Source organism: Rhinatrema bivittatum, chromosome 4, assembly GCF_901001135.1.
Source record: "Rhinatrema bivittatum chromosome 4, aRhiBiv1.1, whole genome shotgun sequence".
Taxonomy (NCBI): domain Eukaryota; kingdom Metazoa; phylum Chordata; class Amphibia; order Gymnophiona; family Rhinatrematidae; genus Rhinatrema; species Rhinatrema bivittatum.
In genome coordinates this window covers 132644610-132662802 of record NC_042618.1, presented here as the reverse complement: position 1 = coordinate 132662802, position 18193 = coordinate 132644610, and the positions used below count along the sequence as shown (strand labels likewise).

The 18193-nt window shown below is 42.6% G+C and overlaps 1 protein-coding gene across 1 annotated transcript in view; it reads right to left on the bottom strand.

Annotated features, from left to right (window-relative positions):
• LOC115090131 (retinol dehydrogenase 12-like) overlaps positions 1-18193 on the bottom strand; it is a 36851-nt gene that overhangs the window by 9263 nt on the left and 9395 nt on the right. The window contains exons 2-5 of the mRNA XM_029598856.1: positions 17787-17905; positions 4633-4788; positions 3749-3853; positions 2535-2744 (exon numbers count right to left, since the gene is read on the bottom strand). Coding sequence (XP_029454716.1) covers positions 2535-2744; positions 3749-3853; positions 4633-4788; positions 17787-17905 — 590 coding nt within the window. The remainder of the gene's footprint in view (positions 1-2534; positions 2745-3748; positions 3854-4632; positions 4789-17786; positions 17906-18193) is intronic.

Here is an 18193-nt window from a genome sequence, read left to right as displayed (position 1 = left end):
ACCTCATTTATGAACACTACTGAAATGGAAGTTGAGACCCTTCTCAAGAAAATCAAACCAGCAATACACCCATCAGACAACATCCCCACAAAAACCCTCCTCACCATCTCGAACACAATCGCCAAACATATCTCCAACATACTCAACAGATCCATTTCTCTAGGCTCAGTCCCAAACCAACTAAAACAAGCCATAATAAAACCCATCCTCAAAAAACCATCCCTGGACCCATCTGAACCTGCCAACTTTCGCCCCATCTCCAACCTTCCATTCCTAGCTAAAATACTTGAAAAAATCATAAATCGCCAATTAACATATTACTTGAATGATAACCACATACTTTTCCCCTCACAATACGGATTTTGGAAACACCACAGCACAGAAACCCTCTTCATCTCACTAACCAACCACATCCTAAAAACCCTAGACAACGGTCAATCCTACATCCTAGCCCTTCTTGATATCTCTTCCGCCTTTGATACCGTCAACCACAAGATATTAATCCAACGCCTCCATGAAATCAGCATCACAGGATCTGCCCTCCTCTGGTTTCAATCCTTTCTCAATAATCGTCAATACAGTGTTAAAATGGGGAGTCACAAATCTAAATCTTACACTCTAGCACAAGGTGTCCCCCAAGGATCCTAGCTTTCATCCACCTTATTTAATATATACCTCCTCCCCTTTTGCCACCTTCTCTCTGACCTTGGTCTTCCACATTTCATATATGCCGACGACATTCAGAACCTTATCCCTATCACAGACACACTCACAAATGCCCTCAAAACCTGGGAATCTGCACTCCCCGCCATTAATGCCCTACTTACTGACAACTTCCTTACCCTCAACACAGCCAAAATGGAACTGCTTGCCATTTCTCCGAACAACACACCCCTTATCCTCCTACCTATTAACTCCCCTGCACCACCCAACCTATTCTCCTCTCACGTCTGCAGCCTCGGGGTTATTCTAGATACCCACTTCAAATCTAAAGAACTTCATAAATTCCACTCTAAAAGAAGGATTTTTCAAACTACACACTCTAAAAAAACAAAAAACTCAAACCCCTTCTACACCTAAACGACTTTCGCACCATACTTCAAGCCATCATTCTCACGAAAAGAGATTACTGCAATGCCTTACTCCAAGGGCTCCCAAAAAGTACTATCCAACCGCTACAACTCCTACAAAATGCTGCTGCACGTATCCTCACCAATGTACACAAGAACGAACATATCGCCCCCGTACTCAAACACTTACACTGGCTACCCATAACTCCCCGTATACAATACAAAACACTCACCCTCATTCACAAATCCCTCCACAATGACGACATGCAATGGTTCAAAGAACACCTCTACTTCCGCGAATCTAACAGACCCTCCAGAAAACAACACGCAGCCACGCTACACACCCCATCCTACAAAACAACAAGACTTAAATCCACCGCAAACCGAGCCCTTTCCATTGCTGGCCCGTCGCTTTGGAACAACATGCCTCACACCCTACGCCAAGAACCATGCTATAAGAAATTTAAACAAAACCTCAAAACATGGCTCTTCAAGCAATCCTTCTCATAATATCCCTACCCTCATAAAGTCCTTCACTTCCCTCCTTTCGGCCCCCCCCCCCTCTCCCATTTGTCTCCACCCTGCTGTCTCACCCTCTCTCCTCCCTTCCCTAATTTTTATTTCTTCTCTTCCATCCCTCATCTTTACCTTTGTGCCCCAGAGCTGAGATATATGCCTAATAATGGATATCCCTATTAGTTCCATGTGACAACTGTAAATACCTGTATATACCCTGGATTATTTATTATTTCCCTTAGTTCAACGACATGCCCAAATTTATGTTTTTGTCTCTTTTCATAGCAACATAGTAAAACTGTCCCTGCTGTTCACTTAGAGTTACAAGACTGTATTCCCTCTTATCGTTCCGTCCCCATGCTGTTTTATTCTGTTAAACACTAAGTTATATGTAAAGCCTGTTGCTGAATTTTAATGTTTTACTGTAAACCGATCAGATGTTCCAAACGATGAGCGGTATATAAAAACTACAAATAAATCAATAAATGATCTCTGCCATCATGCTTTATATACTTAAACAAAAACAAAGAAAAAGGGAAAATATTTTGAAAGGTTAGGAAGGGTTTTTTTTTTGCTTTATTTGGTGTATGTCGTGGGGGGTGGGGGATAGAATGCTAGGGGAAGGGTTCATTTTTCCCTCCCCCTCCTTAAAGGAGCTCAGCAGCAGGGGAGTTAAAACTTTAAGTATGCATCTATCCTGGATTCCTCCCCCGCATTTACATAGAAAACCAGGGTTATCTATGTGTGTGTATAACATGTGCATGTTTAGATGTGGAGACATGCACACGTATGCAATTACATAAGAGCTGGGAAAATATATATTATATGCACACACACATGGAAACATAACAGCAGTTTTCAGACTACATCTGGTGCAGTTTTATGGCGATTAAAACCAAGAAATATTTTAAAAGCTGGGGGGGGGGGGGGGTTTGTTGTTTTTTTTACCTTGTAAGCGCTTTGCAAGCTCCCTAGTGAAAAGCACATTTGCCAGCTTGCTTTGGCAATATGCTAGTCCACCGTCATAGCTCTTCTCACTCTGTAGATCACTGAATTTTATCTTCCCAATACGGTGAGCCAGGGATGAGATGTTCACTATCCGTGCAGGAGCAGACTGCTTCAGCAGGTCCAGCAGTAGGAAAGTGAGAAGGACATGACCTTCAAAAATCAACAATGAGGGAAAGGGTAGTTAGGATTACCTGCTGGGTCCACAACTGGGGCATTAATTCATTGCCAGACCTTTATATCCAGGATTCTGTTTAATCTGGCCATTGCCCTTGGGATTATTCCTCTTATCCAGGCTAATTAATTCTATTTTGATAAGTTGCTTGACTACCTGATGAGCCAGGATCAGTCTACCACCATGTGTCTGTGCTCAGCACGTTTGGGCAGTTAAAGAAAGGAGGCGGCACGTAGGGACTTTTTCCAATCAGATTTGCTCAGGAAGAGGGTGGCAGGAGAAAGAATAAAAAATTATGTACAAAAGGATTTTTTCAGTAAACCCCAAATTGAAAAAAAAAAAAAAAAAGGTGCTTTCAAAACATGAGGTGATCTGTGGTTAATCTATCAGGCCAAGTACACTGAGGAGATGCACTCCAGTTGTGTCTAAAGGAAAAAGTACAACAGCTTATGTGGCTTCTCATGTTTTTAAATACCATTTGTGTGTATCTGGCTGAACATCTTTTAAACAACAAAACCTCAATCTCTTTGGTAACTACTCCGTCACTGAATGTGCACTACTAAATAACCCTCCCCCACCAGAACACATGGTACTTTATGGCAAGGTCATCCCAGTTGTTTGATCAAAGAGAATCCTGAGTTACTGATATCGTTGGATAAACACAGCCTTGACATTAGGTTAACATTTACCTCCTAGGAAAGCATTTCTCAAACATGGCCCCCACTAAAAAGAAAACCAAATATAGAAAATACAGAGTGACCATCACTCTGTATGATGTACATGTGCAGGTCATGATCTCACTTTTAATCATTTTCTGACAGCTCTGTCAATACATAAAAGTTCTCCTGTCCTGGCAACTACATCAGGCAGTCTCCTGTCCTGCCAACTACATCAGGCAGTCTCCTTCCTAGCCCTGCACTCATGACTCACAGATGCTTTTCCACTTCCTCCATCCCATCGACATTTTTGACAGCAAGCTTACCCAAATGATTAACTCCCAGTTGCATCTCAAACCCATCAGCTGTCTTGGAGTAGGGACACATCATGACTCCCGCATTGTTGATAAGGATGTGAATCTGCTTCTCTTCTAGCAAGAAAAGAAATTGTTGCTTATATATGTATTTTATTTTTTAAAGGCAAGGAATAGCAAGGGATGAGTTTCACGCTATGCACAGATGGGTATGAGAGAGAAGCCAGAAAACATAGTAAATCAGAGAATCGAAATACTTACAGGATAAACAGGATGCTGAAGAAGTCTTGATATTTTCCCCCTCAGATAGTCCTAGCCTGATCAGGATCTTTTCACTTCTACACACTGTGGCTTCTTATCCAATTGTCATAGCTCCCAGTAGTGCAGTTCAGCATTAGAAAAACCTCCTCCCATTATACTCATATAAATCAAAGTAACCACAGAATTGTGGCTTTAACAATGCTTCTCAATCCTCTGCTGGAAGCACAACTATCCAGTTAAGTGTTCAGGATTGCCACAATGAATATGCATGAGAGAGGATTTCCATACATTGGAGTCTCAGAGTTTGCTAATCTCTCATATAGATAAGCATTACAGAAATCCTGAAAACCTGATTGGTTAGGTGTGCCTCCAGGAGAGGGTTGGAAAACAGTGTGGTTTAGGAGACCAGCAGTGTCTCCTTTCAGAGCCTGTCTGATGGAACAGAAGCCGTCCGGCTCGTGTCATAGGCAGCACTAGATCCCCTGCTCTTCCCCACAGAAGCCATCCAGCTGGTGTCACAGGCAACACTAGATCCCCTGCCCCAGCAAACACAAACCAAGAACAGATCCCACACAGGGGCATGGAGCACTATTGTCACAGATTTGGGACAAGCCTACTATAGGTAGGTACCATACCTTGCTGGATCTTTTCTGAAAACTCTTTGATGGACTTGGTATTAGCAAGGTCCAGTTTTCGGACAACAACCTGCTCATTTCCTGTGGTAGCCCGAATCTCGCAGGCTGCTGCTTCCCCCTTCAATATGTCCCTGCAGGCAATAATCACGCGTGCACCTAGAAAGGCAGAACACAAACTAATGAAGACTTCAATGACCATGCAGGGGTGTCCCCTACTGAGACAGAACAAATGCTATAGAGAGGGCCAGGGACCAGGCAGAAGCACTCTAATATGGGGGTAATGTTTGATCTTATTTCCAAGATATAAGGTCCCCTCTCCTTCAAGGTTTGAGATTTCAAAAAATGTTTCCATCTATTTTTTTTTTTATTTTTTTTTTAATGAAAGCAAAATGATTTTTTTACAGCAAAAGTTAAAATCTTTAGTATTCTCCCTCTGCACAATAGTAATGCTGAAAGTTTTTGAAAGCTGTACTTACATGGCCCTTCCCACTACTATGACTGTATGTAAATCAGAGTGCTATTCCTCATCTGAGCCCCAGTCGGAACTGCATTGATATTTGCAGAGCACAAACATAGCAAGAACTAGTGAATGACCTAGGAAAACCAAGTTCCAAAAATAGCAAGGTATGTCTTTAATAAGAAGGCCTTTTATTCCAAAAGAGTTGAAGACAGCTCCCATTTTTCCCCATATAAAACTTTTTCTTGGTCTTGTTTTTAAATTCCTGACTTTTCTCAACTTAGTTTCTTACCCCAATGTACTGCCTTCTACTATGGCAGTAAGTTTATTTTTTCAAATTGGCAGGGTTGCTGAATGTCATGCATGACAAAGAAGAGTATAGGAGTGAGGGGTACACTATCACTCTTCTGACCAAAATGGCAAGACAGACAAATTAGGCAGGCTACTAAAGTGAGAAACACTTTAGTAATTTCAATTACTCTAATATTGATTGGCTAAATACATCTAAAGGGTATACTATGGAAGTAAAATTTCTAGATGCCATAAATGATGGCTTTATAGAACTGCTGATCCTTTGAACACACCAGAGGGGAAGCTACTTTAGATTTAGTTCTCAGGGAACACAGTATTTGGTACAAGAGGCAATGAGATGGTAGAGCTGCTTGGCAATAGTAATCATAATGCAATCAAACTCAAGATAATGCTTAGAAGAAGAATGCTAAATAAAACACAGCAACATTTAAATTTAAAAAGGGAGCCTGACAATCAGGCCGATAACGTTTGGCCAACCCCCCCCCCCCCCACCACCAAAAGTAATAGCGCTCGCACATGCAAATGCATGTTGATGGCCCTATTAGTTATTCCCACGCGATACAGAAAGTAAAATTTGCAGCCAAGCCACACATTTTATTTTCAGAAATTAACGCCTGCCAAAGGCAGGAGTTAATTTAGGCCAGCACCGGGAAAGTGTACAGAAAAGCAGAAAAAACTGCTTTTCTGTACACCCTCCAGCTTAATATTAAGTCGGAGGCCCCAAAAATTTAAAAAATTAAAAATAAAAAAATGTTAAATGTGCCCGCAGGTCAGATAACGGACGCTCAATTATGCCGGTGTCAGTTTTCCAAAATAGTGGCTGTCAGCGGGCTCGAGAACAGACACCGGAAAAATTGAGCGTCTGCTGTCACACCCGCTGACAGCCGCCGCTCCAGTCAAAAAGGAGGCGCTAGGGATGCACTAGGCTCCCTAGCGCCTCTTTTTACCACGGGCCCTCATTTAAATACTTGATCACGCGCCCAGGAGAGTGGCCTGGGCACACGTTGGGAGAGCGGGCGCTCGCCTCTGAGCGCTGGCTCTCCCGCGGGATTTACTGTATCAGCCCGAATATGAGTTAGAAGAAAACTATAAAGGCACAACTGTGAGGACTAAATATACATGAGGTATGGAGATTTAAACATACAATCTTGGAAACCCAGACAGAATATATTCCATAAGTTTAAAAAGATACCAAGCCAACCAAATGTCTGCCAGCAATGTTATATGCTGCTGTGAAAGAGGCTATTAGCACCAAAAGGCATTCTTTAAAAAAACAAAGGACGTTGTAATGAGGGAAAATAAGTTTGCCAGTGCCTATGCTTATTAAGTCCAAAACATTAATAAGGCAGACCAGAAGAATTTCAGGATGACTTAGAGGCGAAAGCTAATAAAATATAATTATTTCATGTACCTGAAAGAAACCTCTGAGTATGTCACCTGGACCATTAAATGATTGGGGGTGAGTGGGGGGGGGGGGGGGGCAATTAGGAAGGACAAGGCCATAGCAGAATAACTAAATGAATTCCTTGCTTTGGTTTTCACTGCTCATGTTGGAAACTATCCACATTGGAACTATTCTTTGTATGTGATACACTAGCAAATCACCAGGTCCTGATGGTGTTCACCTGAGACTACCAAAGGCATTCAAATATGAACATGCAGACATGCTACTGGTCATCTGTAATCTATCATTAAAAGCTGCTACTGTAGCAAAGGACGGAAGGGTAGTCAGTATACCACCATGTTTATTTTTATTGGACTATATGTACATATATTGAGCAACCAAACATTTATGACAACAGAAGTCAATCTGACAGCAGAAGACATCTGCTGCATTAATATATGAAGACCCTGATAGCAAATTAATTTAATTTTAAATGTAGTATTTTAATCCTCCTTGGAGTGGCCATTTGCTACTTCAAGGCAATTACATAATCAATGGTTAAGGCACAAATAGTTGCATCACATTAAATTACTTTACAGGCAAGTTTGTGTCAATAAAGTAGATGAAAACAGAGAATAAACTTATTTTTAACTTACTAATTATTTATATGCAGTGTCCATAGACAGATTAGAGGTATTACATTAGAAAAAACAAAAAATAAAAAAAATAAGACCATATGGCTTATCTAGTCTGCCCATCCACACCAACTAACTCCCCTCTCTCCCTCAGAGATCCCCTGTGTTTATCTCATGCCTTCTTAAAATCAGATATTGTCTTTGTCTCCACCACCTCCACAGGGAAGCTGTTCCATGCATTCGCTTCCTTCTCTGTAAAGAAATGTGATTAGGTTACTTTTGAGTCTACCCTCTTTCATCCTCATCCTAGAGCAATGATGGCGAACCCCAGTCCTCGAGTGCCACCAACAGGCCAGGTTTTCAGGATATCTACAATGAATATGCATACAATGGAGGCAGTGCATGCAAATCCCTCTCATGCACTGTCTTAGAGCCTCCTATTAAAAAAAAAAAAAAAAAGGCTCGCCTCCTGTACATTGATCTCAGAGGTATTTAATGTCTCTGTCATATCTCCCCTATCTCGCCTTTCCTCTAGGACAGGGGGGTTCTCATCCTTGCAGGGAAGATGGACTTCAGCTTCAAAAACTTTCACGGACCTCCCTTTACACTTCTTTAATTTTTGCATGCCAGAATCATTCATAATGTATAAAACTAATCTAAACTGAATGTCTAAGGAGGGCAATTTTCAAAGCTATTTAAAAATTGCCTGAAGGTTGAAGCCACTCCCCCCTTCCACCCCAGCTGCAATGGAAAAAAGGAAGTTATAAAAAAAAAAAAAAAAAAAAGTTCTAGGTTAGCAACTTCATATGGCCTGGCAGAAAATCAGTACCGGTACCCGCAGACCTGCAATCTAATTTTCAAAAGGAAACTACCCACGAAGTTTCCTTTTGAAAACTTGGACCGGCAGGGGAAGTCAATACTTTCTGTTCCTGGGTACTTTGCACCTGCTTCAAAGCAGATGAAAACTGCATGTGCAAGAGTATGCATAAGAATTTCAAGATTCAATTTCTGCATGTACTTTCCTCCCCTCTTCCAACCGATCCCTGCATATGCATGCTATTCCTAAGAACATGCTTTACTGGGTCAGATTGAGGGCCCATCGAGCCCAGCATCCTGTTTCCAGCATTGGCCAATCCAGGTCACAAGTTCCTGGCAATTACCCAAACATTAAACAGATCCCATGCTACTGATGCCTGTAATAAGCAGTGGTTATTCCCCAAGTCTACATGATTAAAGCAGTTTATGGGCTTCTCCCCCAGGAACTTATCCAAACCTGCTTTTAAATTCAGCTACACTAACAGCACTAACCACATCCTCTGGCAATGAATTCCAGAGCTTAACTGTGCGGTGAGTGAAAACACATTTTCTCCATCTTGTTTTAAATATGCTACTTGCTAGCTTCATGGATTACTCCCTAGTCCTTGTGTTATCCGAAAGAATAAATAACCAATTCACATTTAACCATTCAAGTCCTTTCATGATTTTGTAGACCTCTATCATATCCTCCCCTCCGCCTTCTCTTCTCCAAGCTGAATAGCCCTAACCTCAAGCCTGGCACAACTGGGTGTGTATACCGTGCATTTGCACGGAGCAGCACACCTGGAGAGGCGGCAAGCCAGTGGCAGAGCCTAACCAGCTGGCGGCCAAAAGAGGAGAGGCCCCTCTTCTGGGAATGAACATGCATGCACAGCTTCCATTCCCCCTCCCCAAGCAAAAAGATCAGTGGGCCATATGGCCCGAAGATAGCAAGAGGCCCTTAGGGCCATGGTGGAGCTCATTCCAACACAGCCCAATAACAGGAGACCATGTGTGTGAGCGTGTATGTATGTGTGAATGAGTGAGAGCCTGTATATGAGAGAATGAATGTTATTGTGCATGTGTGTGAAAGAGAAAATAAAATTTGTGCGGCCCTACCTCCCCCAATCCATGACAATCTCAGGGTGACTGGAAATCAGATCCCAGGTATGGAGAGCAGATTTTAAAATCCTTATTAGTTTTAATTATTGGGTGTAATTTGATGATTCTGCTCTTTTGAAATATCTTTTTGGGGGAGGGGAATAGAACATTTTTTAATTGGATTTTTTATTCATCAGATTACATTTTTTTTTTTGCGTTTGGTCAATTTTCGATTAACTGGTTTGAAATATTTTTATGAATATGAATTTGTTATTGTTTTATATTTCTTGATTTTATTTAATGTTTTATGAAGAATGATGTTTCTATTTTTCCATTGTTGCTCTGCATATACAGGCCAGGTTGTTGTGGGATCCAGTTCAGTTCTTCTCAGCACGTTTCTGTTTATACTTTCTGATCTCTTTATTCTGTATTTGGTCAGGGTCTGTCTGGTTCTGCATATGTGACAGAGGCGAGGTATTTTGCTAGCATGTAATTTCTGTGTAGTATCTATAGCGGCCTGGTTTCCTAATAAGAGCTTTTATTAGTGTTCTAGGGCCTGGTGTGATATGTGCAGTGTTGCCTTTTCAAAGATAAGGCAGTTAGGGTTGTTTTGGTAAAGGAGGTTTACTATATTGTAATGAGAATTTTGTTTGTTCATGGCTTTCCGAGGGTCAAGCTCACATCCAATACGTATTATAAAAAGTGGGTTGGCACCACAGGAGTGCATGTAAATATAATATGCATGTTTAAGTGATATTTTTGTCTCAGAAGACTGTACTCTTGAATGTTCTTTTTCAGGTAAAATTAGTTATAAATGCATAATTTGTGCGGGTGTGTGTGCAAAGCTGTAAGGTTTGCCTAGGGCACCTAATATACTTCCTTATCCATTGGTTCTGGGCAGGGGTGGGACTTGTCAGTTTTTAAAAATATAGATTCCAGGGCTTTATTTGATAAGCACTGAATGAATCGGGGGTGGGGGGAGGGCAGCTCAGTAATTCTTTGAACAGGGCAGCAAAAAAAAAACCAAAAAAAACCAAACAAAAACTAGCACCGTTCTTGCTTACCCTCTTTATCCTTTCTTAATAGGGAAGCTGTTCCATGCCAGTTATTTTGGTTGCTCTTCTCTGTACCTTCTCCAGTGCAACTATATCTTTTTTTGGGATGCAGCAACCAGAATTGCACACAGTATTCAAGGTGCGGTCTCACCATGGAGCGATACAGAGGCATTATGACATCCTCCATTTTATTCACCATTCCCTTCCTAATAATTCCTAACATTCTGTTTGCTTGTTTGACCGCCGCAGCACACCGAGATGATGATTTCAATCCACTATGATGCCTAGGTTTTTTTTTCCTGGATAGTGGCTCCAAATATGGAACCATCAGTGTAACTACAGCAAGGGTTATTTTTCCCTATATGCATCACCTTGCACTTGCCACATTAAATTTCATCTGCCATTTAGATGCCCAATCTTCTAGTCTCACAAGGTCCTCCTGAAATTTATCATAATCTGCATATGATTTAAATACTCTAAATAATTTTGTCATCTGCAAATTTGATCATTCACTCATATCTTTCACACCACAGCTACTTCCCTCAGTAATGGGGAATAGTTATTTTCAAAAAGGCCTTTTTATGTGGGTAAACAAGATTTTAGAAGCAAAATAGCCTGCTGTTCAAAGGGAAGAAGGCTCCATGTCTGTGTCTCACCTAAACAACTTTTGCGTTTAATGTCTTATCCAAATCTGGCTGTTGACATCCTCCCTCTTCCTTGATCTCTGGCAGTCATCTTTCCCTTCTTTCCCCCTGGACCATGGTAGTCCTATATCTCTCTCACTTTCTCTGTCCAGCATGATTCCTGGGCGTCCTCTCCTTCTCTCCCTGATAGGCTGCCATCCACTCTCACTCCCCTTAACCCAGTCAAGCATGGATACCTGTCTCCCTCTTTATCCTCCATTTCTTCGTTCCTGTCTCATTCCTTCTTTCCCACTCCTGCTTCCTTCCTCTGAGTTATTCTGCTCACTTTTCTGGTGTAGCTCTCCTCTCCTCTCTCTGTCAGGTCAGTGGCAGAGCACATGCCAGTGGTGGGAAAGGTTTCTCACCGCCGTGAAAACCCAAGCTTGCCTCTGCCTTCCCTAGTGTGCCGCAGATGCTGCAAAGCTGAATTCGGCCCCTCCCTTCTCTACTTCCTCACGAATTTCAGAGGTGGGGTTTACAATCTGACCCTCTTGTCCCACCTCTGCTAAAAACATGTGGCAATGCAGTTTGAGGCTTCAAATGGGTCTGAGTAGCCCCTCTCTGTCCCTCCTCCTCCTGGGCTGCAGCAGTGGGGGGGGGGGGGGTGAAGTTTTCAGGGTCGTTATAGGCCCCACTCTCACTGCCCTGGCCTGTGGCAGTGGCCCACTCATTTTCTCCCTAGCTAAACTTTCTGGCACCCCTTCTGGAGGGACCCCCTGACATAATCTCGTGGATCCCAGATTGGGAACCACAGTTCTAGGGTGTCCAGGTTTAGCTCTTTGTCGCCATATGCTTTAGAACAAAGACCACAAACCATTTTTAGTAGCCACCCTCTGGACCGATTCCAACTGGTTTATATTCCTTTACATTGTAACATAGTAAAGGCGGCATAAAAGGACCAGATGGCTCATCCAGTCTGCCCAGCAAGCTGCCCCATGTAGGATACCCCCATGTTTCTTTCAAGGGTTATAATTGCCGTTCCATGCAGTTACCCCCCAGGCCTTATGATAAGTGTAGTAATATTTACAATCAAAACCAAGCAACTGTCAAACCCATAAATTACTGCTAGCAACAATTTTACTGAGTGAGAGCAGCCTTACTGAAGGTGTAATCTCCAGAACTACACACCAGTATTCCAAATGAAGCTCATCAGGGACTTATACAGCGACAATATCACCTCCCATTTTTTCCTTTTTCTCTCCCTATGCAACCAAGCATCTTTCTGGCTTTTGCTGTCACCTTATTCACCTAGTTTGGCCACTTTAAGATCATCAGATACGATGACTCCCAGATCCTGCTACTATACTGTACCTCTCCCATGGGTTGTTGCACCCTAAATGCATAACACTGCATTTTTAGCATTAAATCTTAGCTGCCAGACCTTACATCAGAGGTTCCAAAATCTGTCCTGGAGGACCCCCAGTCAACCAGGTTTTCAGGATATCCACAATGAATATAACTAAGCTAAATTTCCATGCACTGCCTCCCTAGAATGTAAATTTTATTTCATGCATATTCATTAAGGATATCCTCAAAACCCAACTGGCTGGGGGGTCTCCCAGGACCGTTTTGGGAACCTGTCCTAGACTATTGCTTGAGCCTCTCTAAATCCCTCATTTGCCACACCTTCCCTAGCTGTCTACCCTGTAGCAGATTTTGGTATCATAGGCAGTAATCCTTTCCTGATAATCCTTCAAAAATGTCACTCATGAAAATGTTAAAAAGAACAGGTCCAAGAACCAATCCCTAAGGCACACCGCTAGTAACGTCTCCCTTCTCAGAGTGAACTCCATTTCCCACTACCCTCTGTTGCTTCTGTAGATAGGCCTTAGGCCTGAGCTGTGTATTTCCTGACTTTGCTGGCAACATATTTCACAACCATGTGCTTTGGCAAGCTCAATACCGGAAGAAGGCAACACCCCAGAGACGGTACCTGATTGGACTATAAAGCAACGTTCATAATTGGATATTAGAAGAAGATAATACACCCAGGATGCGCATCAATGTATTTCTATTGGACAATGAAAAAAGTTTAAAAACTCCAGCCGGGGAGCTCCGCATTTGAGAAGCAAGCTGAATGTCCTTTGCCACTGACCTGCGTCTCCAGAGAAACAACGACTTCCTCTTATTCCTTGTTCCTCTTTCTATATTGTCTTTGTATTGCTATCAATAAATTTGCCTTTTAGATCATAAAGCTGTCTGAAGGTGCTTTCCGAATACCCGCGAAAAACACTTCCCATTCAACCATTTTCTAACCCAGTCATCACTCTAGGTCCATACCAAGGGCACTCAATTTACGCATAAGTTGCCTATGTGGAACTGTGTCAAAGGCCTTACTGAAATCCAAGTACACTACACCTAGTGCGCTCCTCCGATTCAATTCTTCTCACCTAAATGAAGAAATTAATCAGATTTGTCAGACAAGAGCTACCTCTAGTAAAACCATGTTGCTTCAGATCTTGCAGTCCACTGGATCCCAGAAACTGCTCTATCCTCTGTTTGAGCAGCAACTCCATTAATTTGCGTACCACAGGAGGACAGACTAACCGGCCCAACCTCCTCCTTACTTCCACTTTTGTGAAGACGAACCAAACCCTCCCTTCTCCACTCCTCCAGATCTACTCCCAATTTTAAAGCAGCATTGAAAAGCATCAGCCAGCAGAGATGTCACAACTTCTCTTAGTTCCTTTAGTATCCTCTGATGTATCCCATCTGGCTCCATCGCTTTATCTACTTTTAAAGTTTCATTAGCTCCTCATGAACACACTTTTCTGAAAAATCGATTGAGATTTACCTCACTTCCAATCTTGTGTTTGTTTTATGTGGTCCTACTACTGGTCCTTCCATAATGAACAGTGAACAGAAATATTTAAGCAATTTTGCTTTTTCCTCATCAGCTTTTACACATTCCTCCCTTTCAGCTCAGTCTCACAATGCCACTTCTGCAATTCCTTACATTCCTAACATCTAAAAAAAAGTCTCTTCCCCCTATTTTACTGTATTGGTTTTTTTTTTGTTCCATTTGCATTTCTTACTACTTTCCCAGTTTTTTAGCTTTTCTATTTATTGTTGCCTGTCCTCCTCTTTCTGCAATCTCTTGTAATGTATGACTTCTCCCTTACCTTGTCAGTTACTTCTTTAGAAAACCATAACAGCTTCTTTTTCCTCTATTTATGTTCCTAACAAAAAGGTGAGTTGCCTTTATATCTCCTTTTTGTTCTGTCCACTGCCTTTCTACTTCCTCTAGATTTTCCCATCCAGCTAACTCCTTGAGACACTCCCCCATTTTAACAAAATTAGTTTTCCTGAAGTTTAGGACTCTCGCCTTTGAATGAAATTTCACCTCTTGGGCCTAAAACTGAACCAAACTGTCCGGTGATCACTGGATCCCAGATGAGTGTCCACTACAACATCAGAAACACTGTTCCACTGGCAAGCACCAGATCTAGTTTTGCTCCCTACCAGTGGACAGCAGAGACAGCATTTGGGAGAAATGAAATAGGAAATGAGATTAAATTTCCTATTTTGTTTTGGGCCATTTTCAAAATGGAACAATTTAAATTCCAGTGAAATTTAGTGGACATTTCATTCTTTTAAAAATTGGGGAGGGGCGGTGTGGTGGGGGAAGTCGCCCATCAGGCCTAGGCCCGAAGCCTGGGCCTTACCAAGGGAATTAGACAGAGATCCAAAAAAGGGGCTGCAACCTACGCCCAAGCGCAACACTGCATCAGGAGTTAGAAACTTTTTTTAAACACTTGCATTAAGAAACTGTCAGGCCAATGCAGAAATCTGGGCTTTAACCTTTTAGGTACCAACGTTCCACAAGTGGAACATTTTTTCATAAACTTAATTATTTGGAAATTTTTTTATACCATATTTATACCATATTTGGGTCTAGTTAACTAAGATATGTAAAAAGGGGCATCAGGAAATAATTCCTTCAATGAGCAGGATCTAAAAGGTTAAAACTGGATTTCAATGCACAGTTTTAACACTCAAAATGTATTTTAACTCCGGATGCAGCAAGCTAACAATATGCATCGGGAGTTTAAAAAAGCACATTGACCTTAAAATGTGCACTCGGCAGAGGCCAAACTCACATTTTAACTCAGAAAAGTGCCCAATAGAGAGGAGAGTACTTATCCGGCTAACTGTCAGCTGCCACCACTTAGCTGGATAAATCAGAACTTATCCAGATGATGTATCTTACTTTTGTGGGGGGGTTTGAAGCGCAGTAGTACTGGAACCTTCTCTCTCTCTCTCATGCTAAAATATCCGGGCTCTACATCAGGGAGTACTGCTTAATGCCCTCTTTTGCATGGGATTTACATGAGGCCACTAGGCAGTACACCATAAAGGTCTTTTATCAATTCCCACTATTAAATCGGCACACCTTAGTCAAATACGAGAAAGGGCACTCAATTGCAGGATCAAAGCTGTGGAATACATTACCAGTTCAACTGAGGTCGCAGCAGGAAAAAAATAAGTTTAAAGCAGAACTTAAAACATGGTTATGCCATGTGGCCTATAGCGAAGAGGAGAAATAGATATGTAACTGTACAATCACAGGTGGCTTTGGGGGTTTTTTTTCCCTATTTTAACCTTAAATAATACTGGAAGTATATTTTATGCTTTTAGTATTCTATTGGTTTATTATTCATGGCTTCAGATATTATTTTTATTAATTTATTTCTTTTGTATCTTTAACATTATCTGTTTTATTATTATAATCGATTGTAATTTCTTTTAATGTATTTTACTGTAATGTTAACCGCTGTGAAGGCTATGCTGAGACAACGGTATATAAGCAACAATAAACCTTAAACCTTTAGGGAAGCACATTTTCTGCGCACATAACTCCTTGCTGCATTGGCAGTAAGTCTGGTGCACAGAAAATGTGCAGTGAAGGGCAGGCAGGAAGGTGCATTCAGCTGAACGCGCCTTTCTGCTTCGGCCTGCGTGTGTTGAATTCCAGCACACAGTTTTATCCCACATCTTATTACACTGTAATCAATATCAGAAACTAGCGGACAGATTTTAAAAGGGTTACGCGCATAAGTTATGCATGTAACCCTTTTAAAACCCTCCTGCGCGCACCGAGCCTATTTTGCATAGGCTCGGCGGCGCACGTAAGTCCCGGGGCTTCGTGATTTTCGGGGCGTTCCGGGGCCTCTAGACCAGCCCCCGGGTCGGGTGATGGCGCACCAGCAGTCTGCTGGCGCGCGCAGAGTTACACCTGCCTCCGGCTGGCGTAACTTTGCCAACAAAGGTAGGGGAAAGGGAAGGTGCGGGGGGGGGTAGAAGGAAAGTTCCCTCCGAGGCCGCTCCGAAATCGGAGCGGCCTCGGAGGGAACAAGCAGTGCACACAGGGCTCGGCGCGCGCAAGTTGCACAAATGTGCACCCCCTTGAGCGCCGACCCCGGATTTTTGTTCACGCGCGCGTAGATTTAGAAAATCTACCCCTAGGAGAATAAAACAATTTCACAATGCCTTGATATGGTCTGATTTTATGACCATACCTTGAATATTGTGTGCAGTTCTGCACATGTCCCCTCTCCCTTTAAAAAAAAAAAAAAAAAGTTAGAGAAGAGAAACAGAGGACAACAGAAATGATAAAAGGGATGGAACAGCTCCCTTATGAAGAAAGGTTAAACAGGTTAAGACCCTTCAGCTTGGAGAAGAGACAACAGAGGGGAGGAGAGAGGTTTAAAGGATCATGAGTGGGGTGAAACAAGTAAATAGGGGAGGATTATTTATGCTTTCAAATATTAGGAACAGAGAACATGCAAAGAAAGTAGCTGGTAGCAAATTTAAAACAAACTGAAGTATTTTTTTCAATCAATGCATAATTAAGCTGTAAAATTTATTGCTGGATGAGGTGGACAAGGCCAGTAGCACAGCTGGATTTAAGGTTTGGACAAGTTTCTGGAGGACAGGTCCATTAACAATTATAAGACAGGAAGGAAGGGCATCTCTTATTGCTGGCGTGAACAGTGAATGAATCTTCCAAGCAACCCAGAGTGGCCACCGACAAGAATTCAGGATGCTGGGCTCAGCGGATCACTGGTCTGACTTAATATGGCATTTCTTATGTTATTATTATACGAAATAAAATCTCCTCGGTGACTGCTGAGGCAATGTGCCTCCAGATGTGAAAACAAGAGCATCCACTCTCGCAGCAGGAGACAGCTGGGGCTCACAAAACCAATTAAGAAATTACTGACCAGCTAGAGAAGTTGTCCATCAAATGAGATTAGCAGGGTCAGCCCAGCGGCAGTGATGGCTGCTGCCATCTGGAGGATCAGAGTCAGGTCTTCTGTTCCCCAGTCAGCTGCATTCACAACCCCATGCAGTGACCTTGTGGCTGGATTTAGAGGGCATGACCCCAGTGTTCTAGGAGTTCTGGGGCCTGGCCCTGTTGCAGTGATGACCAGGCTAAGTGAGTTAGGAGGGGGAAGTATCTGGTTGGTTGCAAATGAAGGCTCATGGTGCCGGCCCTAGTCCTGACTGAACTAGAAGCTCAAATTGTATAGGAGGGAAAAGTTCAGTCTGAAAAAAGGATTAGAAGGAAGTGCTGGATTAAGTGGTGAGGGCGAGGAGGGCAAATGGAGCAGTAACCCCAGGGATCAAGCCCAGGAGGGGTCCACACAAGACAGATCAAGGGTAAAGGAGCAGAAGGGTACTGTCTGGGTCCCAAGGCACCCTTATTCCCCCTCTAAGTGGTACACTTGCCTCTCTGGGCGAGGTCTCGTGCTGTCTCCTTCCCAATACCGGTATTTGCACCTGTAATTATCACAACCTTGCCATGAAGCTTTGCTGTCGACTTGCACACTCCTCCTGCAACATACCGCCTAGAACAAAAACACAAAATTTTGGAGTTAAGGAGTGCAAAATATCTTTAAATTACACTACCAATGCAAATTCACGCCGCAGCAGAGAAACCAGCAAAGCCTGCATGCTACAGAGGAAGCCTAGCACTGCCCCCATCCCCACGCTTCTGTGAGACCTCACGAGGGACTGAGAAGCAGAGGCACTATGGCTCCACGAAAGCAAGGAAGGGCCAACCTCACAGGCCGATGGAGAAAGGTGCGTTCTGGCCCCCATTTAAATGCTCATTTTGTGAGCGTAAACTTTACAGC